General features: G+C 43.6%; 1 protein-coding gene across 1 annotated transcript; it reads left to right on the top strand.

Annotated features, from left to right (window-relative positions):
- The first annotated feature begins 278 nt into the window (after positions 1–278).
- CAV3 (caveolin 3) lies at positions 279–6,478 on the top strand. Its single transcript, XM_030569873.1, has 2 exons — positions 279–535; positions 5,478–6,478. Exons 1-2 carry the CDS (start codon positions 422–424, stop codon positions 5,817–5,819), a joined length of 456 nt encoding a protein of 151 aa, XP_030425733.1. The 5' UTR covers positions 279–421; the 3' UTR covers positions 5,820–6,478.
- Positions 6,479–9,825: the final 3,347 nt, after the last annotated feature.

Here is a 9,825-nt window from a genome sequence, read left to right as displayed (position 1 = left end):
ACACCCGCCTAGAGTGCAGTCCCATTAATGCCGCCAATAATATATTTTTCAACATTTTCTCTTTAAAATTACCCTTCTTCAATCTCTCTATGAATCATCCAGGCCAACTCCTCTGAAAAGATAGCTCTATGGTGTGAAAGCATAGATGAGTCCAGTGCCCCTTTAAGGAATGCTTTCAGGCCTCAGTGTGAGCTACACTATTAATTTTAGCTTGGAGGTTTGCCACAGGCAGATTTCACAGAGGGTCTTGAAGCTATAGCGAGGCAGCTGTTCTCTGGTATCCAGGGTGGGGTTTGCTAAGTAAAGAAGAGCACAAAGCTTGAGATTCTGAATGCACAACTTCCTTTTGAGGTATTTTGCCAGCAGAGCAAGGGTTCTGGGACTTTTTTTAAATTGACTTGTGCCATTCTATCGAGACACTATGGCAGAAGAGCAAACTGGACTTGAGGAAAGGATAATAATAAAGGACCCGCACACAAAGGAAATAGACCTGGTGAACAGAGATCCAAAGCACATTAATGAAGATGTTATAAAGGTACATTTTCTGAGCACCTTTGATTTTTATGAGCATCTCTACATTTTAGAGCAATAAATCTATTGGTAGTTTGCTTTTGTATCAGGCTCAAATGCTATAGTATGTTTAACTCACTAAATATAGTGTGTAGCTGGACAATATGACAGAGGAAGAGGGATTATCGAGGACAGTAGTTTGAAAATGTGCTGTAGGGGGAAATCCTGCGTTGCCAGGGAGATGCATACACTGACTAGGTGATTTCATGTGGCTTTCCCATCTCTGATGAATGTGCTTGTTTAATTCTTTGAACATACTCACTCCGACGTCCGTGACTGTCACTTGCCAATTGACTGACATTTCCCCTTTAGTTTTGGGGAGCAGGAAGTCAAATATAAAACAGAGCCTTATGCCCAGGTCTCGCTAAAGAATGAAAGTGAACCTTTAAAAAAAACTCTGCCAAAATTCATGACACTGACTGTCTCTGCAAGTTGTTCCTGGTCAGTGCAGCATGGGAGATGATGGGGCTGCTGAATGTGTTCACAGTGTCACAGTCTTATTTAGAACAGAATTGTTTCTCCATCACACCAACAAGCCCTGATTAACAGAGACACCAAGCAAGGAATACTAGGCTGAACCTCGAAAGGGCGTTGTCTCTAACTATGACCATTGAAGCGTGTGGGCTTGGTGCAACTCTATCCTCTTAGAGTGAATTTGGCCTCAGAAGGGTAAGCGAGAAGATTGAAAAGGCTCTGTTAAATTATTCTTTTTCCTTAAAGCATCACAGGAATTCAGATGAGATAAATGAGTGTTGATTGAAACTCTTCTTAAAGTCAATAGAGGAGGTCTTGGAAAGTGAGCTTTGGTTTCTGCATTTAGAAAAAGAGCCACCATTGAAAACAGGAGACACAAAGACTAGGTTAGTATTCAAAGTGGGAGGCTCACTGATCGGCCACCAAGTGCAACAGCTAGCATGCTGTAGATGCACATTCAGTGAGCGGGGCAAAATGGGATTGGAACAGCTGGGTAGTGGTGTTATATCCTGCATATGTTCCCCACCAAACATGCATTCTTGTATCTCTCTGCACATCACTATCTGTTTTGTTAGTACCAGTAAATATATTGGTCCAGACACGGCACTCAGCTATACCAATGTACATATGGAGTAAGGCTATTTTTGATTATATAGGGGGATAAACATAGGCCAGATTGGTATATACTTTGGCCGTGTCTCCATACTTAAATGAAAAAGAGAGAATGAAAAGGGGTCTAGTTGCTACAGATGGAACAATAGGATTTTATCAGAATTACATCAAAGAATCGCTTTGAAATTTCCAGGAAGAAGATGGTATTAGACTGAAGTGAGATTAAAAGCAGCCTTGTGGCTGAAGGATCTGTGCTTCTACAGATCTAACACAATTACTTGTATGTTAAGATTCCATCTTCAGAAACTGAAGCCTTATGCCACTGCTTGTTACATGGCCCTGAAGGTAGCAAAATGCAGTTGTTTAGGTCCCAATCCTGTGGAGTGTGGGAAAGTGTGGTTCCTGCATTCTCCCTCTGGCTCCCAGACACCACTGAAGCCCAAGAGGATCTGCAGCTTTGAGGTATATACAGGGAGTGGGAGAGACTGGGGAAGAAGTCATGCTGAGTCACATGCTTCCCTTGGGTCTGGGTGGATTTCCATTTACAAATCTCCGAGGCCTTACTGTGCTAGCTGAATCTGTGTCCCTTGCTTGAGTTAAGCAGAGATGCCAGCTTGGAGGAGTTGATTACCACTCTTTGTCAATGCCCTTAGGCTTTGTGGCTGTCACTTTCAGAAGAATAAGGGAAATGCATATTATTGGCTGCCATGCAGTTTCCTAACAAGTAGAAGAGGTCAACTGACAGCATGCCTAAGTTAGGGGACCCAAGTCCATATTAGGACACTCAAGTCAGCAGTTAGATGCTCATATAAATATGTACTCTATGCACCTAAGATCCAAACTGAATCTCAAGCAAGGTGCTCAGTGCCTTCAACTCCTGTTAGAGCCAGTTGACCTCAGATGTGTACTGGAAGACGGCTAGAGTTCCTGTTGTAGGGCTCACTCTCCATCTAAGTATTATTGACTATGTGAGGCACTTCTAGGTCATTGGCAATACAACAATTACCTCCAGTGGAACCTCATCTGTGCTCCCTGAGCCTGTCTGCACCAGAACAGAACAAATGGGGATTGTTAAGGGCACTCCACTCCCTGAAGAATTAGGACCAGGTGCACCCTTCTTTGAAAAAGGGGCTCCCCACTAGAAAGTCAAAAAGTTAAAGTTAGGCACATGCTGAAGTACTTTCTGGCTTCAAAATCAGGCATACACTTAAGTATTTTGGATGCAATTCTGGCTCTCCTGGTGTCCTGTTGACTTCGGAGCCAGGTTATCACTCCTCCACTTCAATGGGACTACTCGTGTACTTAAGGTTAGGCATGTCCTTAAACTCCTTATTGAATCAGAGCCTAGGTCAAGCATAAAACCATTCTCTCATGCTCAGTCATGCCCAGAGGTTCTTTAATGTGGAGAATCAGCAAGCACAATTTATAATGGTTTCATAATAAAATGACAAACGCCTTTTAACCTGTGTTTATCAGCCGTGAATAATATTTTTTGTCAACGCTACAGTGATAAATGCAGCTGATGAATACATTACGCACAAGAAATACGTCAGCTCCTGCTTTCTCACAGACGTATCTTAATCTCAACTAAGCAGATTTGTAATTAAAAGAAACCCCGCCTGAAAGTTCTGCCGGGTAGCAGCAATGTCCCTAGGAGATGTGGAGAGGAAAGTGGATCTACCCCCCCCTCAGAGTGTGTAAAGCTGCTTGAGCTCTGAATATTTAAAAATATGAATAGGTTTGTGGGCATTTTATGAGTGCAATTCGCCTCTTAGCAGCAAGCCCGCCAATGCCCTTGAAGGCTCGAAAAGGTAGGACTAGGTGGTGTGTGTTATTTCAAGAGTAAACAGTTTCACAGCACATTTCCTGCCCTGGGTGCTCAAGGTGATGGACCTGTGAGTGGTGTTGTGGGGGTGACAAAGCACCATGGGGACAAAGACCTGCATGTTTGGAACCCACCTTCCTAAGTCACCTAGTGTCACCTGGTGGCAATTCAGACTGCATGAGATACTAAAAAAACATGCCTAGCATTGAATTCTTATGACCAATTGAAGAGCCTCCCCAGCTGAGGGCAAGGGCCCTTGTCCTCAGGATTTGTGAGGAAACCAATGCTGTAGACTGGCGCATGTCCGTGAATATTGTTTTTAATTTAATTTAGTCTTTATGTATCTTCCTCTTCCAGTGGGGAGCTTTGTGTTTTTCTTTCTGTTTCTTATGGCCGCATAATCAAGGTATCTAAGCACCAAGAGCTAGATTAATAAAGGCAATGATTTTCCACAAAAAGCACCTCAACTCTCTGGGTCAGACTCGTGTGTGTTACAGACCCTTTGTGCAGCTCAGTGAAAAAGAGCCATTATCCAGCTGCAAATGAGAATTCCCCCTTGGCATGGACTCTGTAACTCTCTGCAGCATCTGGGCCCACCAACACCCCGATATAGAGGGGAGGGAAGAGTGGGGCTGGAAAGGGGTCATGGTGAAGTGGAGCTCCAGTCCACCAATCCTCCATTGTTATAGAGTCCGTGTAGGGCCCTATATCAGAGCTGCTACTTAGAACTGCCCAGCAGTAGCTCTAAGTGGTGTTAGGGTTGGATCAGGAAGATACAACTTGCTCCCCAGTATTCACTCCTACATCTCTCTGAGCCAGCCTCTCCATGCGCCTCCTGTTTTTAGCTCTGATATTTCTGGGGCAGCGTTACCCTTCCCGAGAACAGCATCGCAAGCTGCTGCATTGTCTCTATGCAGGATCAGAATCAGAAGTGCAGATCTCACTAAACAGCTGCTCTAGTGGCATTTCAGACCCAAGGAGAAGCAGGATGTCGGGGAAATCTCACCACAAATCTGACCTGGTTGAGTCCCCACTCATTTCAGCAGGTGCAGTATCTTAGAATGTACCTGGATAAAGTTTAGCTGTATCCTTACGTTTTTTTCATTGCACAGACCAAACCACTGTGGGATGCACTTTCATTACTCAGATATTAAATCATATATGAAAAGGAGGCATCCCAAGAGCAGTAAATATGTTTCAGACAGCAATATTTTTGTTCTTGCATACTCTTCGTTATATAACTGCCTTCACGTTTCCTTCCTGACACCCAAATCAATCTAATTGTTGTGTTTTGTAGTAGCGGTATTCAACAGTTTAAAGTGTGGGGACTACCTGCTTACACCAATCATACTTTAGCTAATGGTAAAAACATTGTCATCAAAATTAAACCATGATTTAGAGGTAGTTCCTGCATCAGCGTAGGAGGTAAAAATGTTTTGTGCCCCATAACAGGCATGCTCAGAGGCAACCCAGTTGTGGACCTTGTTATGTCTGACCATACATTTGTGCCATATGATGTAAGAAAAACAGACAGTGATTTGGTGAAGAACTGGCAAAGGACTCAACATTTTGCAGCTAATTTTGGCCCTCAAACTCAAATGTGGAGTAGACTTTTCGGACAACGGCAGTTACTCTGGCCCAGCTGCACTAGAGCCAGCTGATGAGAAGTGAATGGAGAGTAGGGCAGACACTTTCACCTACCACACAGAACCCATTTTCCACTGGTTCTTGGCTTCGGCCCTCTATTTTGGAAGGGGTACAGAGTCTGATATCATATACCTAATTTCCTTCACTGTACCCTCTATTTTCTCCAGTTCTTCGGAATCGTCACTAGTAGAATAGGGGCGTGCCTCTGTATGACAGATATCAGCTGGCCAATAAACAAAGGAGCGATTGTGAGCACTGTTCTCCAGTTGGATGATAATTACCTGCCCTGCATGGCAGGGTGTGAGTGGCACCCACCCTAATCCACCCCTCTGTCTTGTTTGCATTCCAGGTGGATTTTGAAGATATCATTGCTGAGCCAGCAGGTACATACAGTTTTGATGGAGTATGGAAAGCCAGCTACACCACCTTCACAGTCAGCAAGTACTGGTGCTACCGGCTGCTTTCGGTTGTGTTGGGAATCCCTCTGGCAGTCATCTGGGGCTTCCTCTTTGCTTTAATCTCCTTTTGTCATATCTGGGCAGTAGTGCCCTGCATCAAAAGCTATGTGATCGAAATCCAGTGTGTCAGCAGAATTTACTCCCTCTGCATCCACACCTTCTGTGACCCACTGTGTGAGGCCCTGGGGAAGATCTTTAGCAGCATCAAAGTTGCCCTACGCAAGGAAATCTAGAGTGACTGGCGGAGAAAACTAGCAGAAACAATCACTCACCCAACAATCACACTTTCAAAGTTTTCCTGAAAGACTGTGCACCGTATTCTTCGCTCAGTTACATTGGCATAACCAGGGAATAACTCCAATGACACCTATGCGGTTACTACACATTCAGTCTAATGTAAAGGAGAACAGAACTTCCTCTGTAATTATTTCATGGACCACAACCTTAGATTAATACATGCATTTATTAAGTAACAAATAAGGGTGTGAGAAAGCTAAAGTACATTTGGGTACAGTGCATAATTGTCTGTTTAGTTAGCCATTAGCTCAAAATAGTACCAGGAAGCACAGGTCTGTAATAATTATTATTGCTGCAAATAGTGGCTGTTGTAAACGCTTTCATTTTAATTCGCAATATGCCAAAAGTGTATGGCTTGATGATGTAAATGACAAAGTTTTGTTTCCATGTGTGTTTCCATTTAAGCAAAGCTTTTAAATCCAGGTAACCTTATTGGGTACATTTTTGACAGCTCAACATGCTTTTTCAGGGGGTGCAATTTGTGTCTGTTGTTTTGTGGCTGCAAGTGCATATCATGGCATTTGGACCCAGGGGCGGCTCTAGACATTTTGCTGCCCCAAGAAGGGTGGCATGCCACGGGTGGGGGGGGGGGCGCTCTGCCAGTCACTGAGAGGGCGGCAGGCGGCTCCGGTGGACCTCCTGCAGGCGTGCCTGCGGAGGGTCCGCTGGTCCCGCAGCTTTGGTGGCACACCTGTGGGAGAGCCGCCTGCCGCCCTCCCGGTGACCGGCAGAACGTCCCCCGCAGCATGCCGCCCCGAGCACATGCTTGGCATGCTGGGGCCTGGAGCCACCCCGTTTAGACCCCTTAACTAAGTGTGGGAATAAATCAGGTAGTTAAACATGCAGCTCTTACAATCTGCATCCAGGATTCAAGGGCAGGCACAAAAACTGCCGACATTTGGCCCAATTTTTTTTCTCAGACCCAAATTACACTTGCAAACCGGACAACTGGGCCTCCCTACCACATCTGAATATTTACCTCAATGACTGCAAACATATTTGACTAATTTACTTAAATAATGACCAGGTTGGCTTTCGTAAAAGGTTTTGGCTTATTTGTTGAGGAGGTGGGGGGGGTATGTTATTTTCTTGTTTGATCACATGATCAACTGGCAAATTCGTTTACCTCCCTCACTGCATTTAGTCATAGCTAATCAGTCCTGTTGCCATGTTTCTATGTTCCCTGTAGTTGCAACTGTCTTAACAGGGGAGAAAGAATTAGCTAGAATTAACATCAGGGAGCGTTGTACTGGTGTACACAAGACTAGATTTTAGCTCATTGGGCCTAATTTGCTCATGCAATGTTTAACACAAGACACCTGAGTGTATTTAATGCAGTTAGTTCAGATTTACCTCTGTGTAAGTAAGAGGCGAATAAGACCTTTTGTTTTCAATGGAAGTTGCACATTTCAGGTCAGAGGGGTTTTGGCCCATAAAAATTGGGGATTAAAAAAGGGCATTCAGTCAAATGCAAGGGTATTTCCTACTCTATATTCTCAGGAAATTTGTCCAGCCCATTTTTAATGAATCTCACAGTACGGAACCCATCAACTCCCTAGGAAGATTATTCTGGACACAAAACATGTGAGTGATTCCATTACTATCAAGCAAGGCACTTAAGCACATGCTTAACTTTAAACACGCTTAAGAGTCTTGTTAAATCAGTGCCTGAGCTAGCTCACGTTTCAGCTATTTTTCCTGGTAGGGTTAATGGTCCTTTACTCAGTTCAGTGCATTGGTTTCCCATAAGTACTAGGTCCTAGATCCTCAAAAGGTATTTAGGTGCCTAATTCCCACTGAAATTAATGGTGCGCCTCCAATGACTACTAAGAGCCAAATTCTCTACTGGCGCTATTCCAGTAATGTCAGGGATTTGTGCTTTCATTATTGCAAAGTAATGGCACTAAACACACTAATGTTTTAAAAGAAATAATAGAGAAAAAAATAATGTGGTGATTGAAAAAAGAATAAGGCAAACTCTTAGACATAGATGAGCCAAACAGCTGTACTGCTGGTCTAGGCAGACATGTGAGTATGCTTCAAGCTATGCCCTGTGGGACACATTTTTAAAGAAACTTCAGCCTCACTTCTAATTGTGCAGCCAGTGCAGGCAGAAATGATGGTGATTAGGCAATCAGCTAGCTGATTTTAGGGCACAGCCAGGTAGGTAGCAGGCAAAATGCTATAATTGGTGCATATATTGCAGGTGCAAAACATGAAAACGCAAAAGATGACAGAATTGTTTGAGAAGTTGCATTGGAATAGGGTGTGTCCATTGTTTTTGAGAGCGAGTTAATCCTTAAAGAAACACTCTAAATTGATTCTTTGTTCTTTGCCTCTTATGACCTGATACCCGGAGAACATCATATGGTTATGAGCAATATTTTGAGTTTTTCCTTGTAATAAAAGTTATAATGAAAGGTGATGTGAGGGGTTGTGTGTGCTTTTTGTTCTATTGATTACACACACTACTCAAAAAGCTACACACACAACTCTTCCCAGCTGTAGTCTTAGGTTATTAGTACGTGTGCAGCCTTTATGGCATTGTATCTGAGCTCATGTGCCTTTTGAATGTGTTAATGCAATGCATTTATTCATTTTTCTCTTGTGTAAGGTGTCTTGTTTCATCTTTTCACTGTTCTAAAGTTAGCCTTTTCAGAGCTGGGGGTCTGGATGATAAAGGGCATTTCTTCTGGGCTGCCAACCCATTCATCTGCATCTTAGGTTATAAATGCTTTGGGTCAGGGATTCTGCCGTGCAGTGTTTTAGTGAAATCCTTCCAATCGACTTGCTGGCACCTTGCAATCCAATTAGTACTGAGTAGTTGCATCATCCCAGAAGCTTCCCTGCTTCCCTCTTGCTCGGGGGAGGAAGTGGCATCAGACCTTTTCCTGGTACAGTTCACTAGGGTGACCAGACAGTAAATGTGAAAAATCAGGACAGGGGGTGAGGGGTAATAGGAGCCTATATAAGAAAACAACCCAAAAATCAGGACTAACCCTATAAAATTGGGACATCTGGTCACCCTACTGTTCACACACCTGTCCGTGCTAGTTCAGCTGTTCTGCATAGTACTTGGTGGGGAGGAAGTGCCAGAGCCTTGGCGCCACCCACTTCACATCTCTGCCCACCCATCACACTCACCATGCACTGGAGGAGGAGAAGGAGTGGCTCAGTGATGGCTGTTCTTCCCCTGCATGCACACACAATACCATTAGCCTAGACAGTGCAGCAAAGTGGCTGACTATGCCGTAGGATTGTATCCAGGATCATGACCTGTCCTAAATAATAAAGGCTAAAAAATAGGTAGATTAGGGCAGGGGGACTTTTTTTTTTTATTGTGATTTGTTGTTCCCTAGGTTTAAATTGTAATCAGTGATCATGTCTCAAATGCAATTTACTGAGCTTTCTAGTTGTAAACCATTTCTACAAAGCAGCTCATCATTCACTTCCCTTAATATACAGAATGCTGATGCAGTTGCAGCACAAACTGATTAAACTACCTTACTGGATGGTGGTAAGAAGAAAGTGCAGGATTGGGTTTTAATAAGAGCATGATCAAGCTCAGTGAACAAAATTTTAAGTCCTTATTCAGGCAAAACTGAAGTTCATTGACATCAATGGGAGTTTTGCCCAAGTAAGGGTTGAAGAAGGTGGTTACGTGCTGGCCCTCTATTTCCAGCACATTGTGGAATATAATGCAGTGCACAGTAATCAGTTCCAGAAAGATTTGGAATGTACAATGGATGGTAAGAATAACACAAGGAAACAGCAATGGCCCTGGATTCTCCACTGGCTGGCACATTATGGAGTCACTTACACCTGTGCATTAAAACCTTGTCAGAGCAAAACAGTAGTGTTTAACACCCACTTTCATCATCAATCAATCCTAAAGAGCCATACCCTCCTTGCATCTGGAGCACCACCTGGCTCAGTCTCTAG

Source organism: Gopherus evgoodei, chromosome 7, assembly GCF_007399415.2.
Source record: "Gopherus evgoodei ecotype Sinaloan lineage chromosome 7, rGopEvg1_v1.p, whole genome shotgun sequence".
Taxonomy (NCBI): domain Eukaryota; kingdom Metazoa; phylum Chordata; order Testudines; family Testudinidae; genus Gopherus; species Gopherus evgoodei.
The sequence above is the reverse complement of the archived record's forward strand: the minus strand, read 5'-3'. Positions and strand labels throughout refer to the sequence as shown.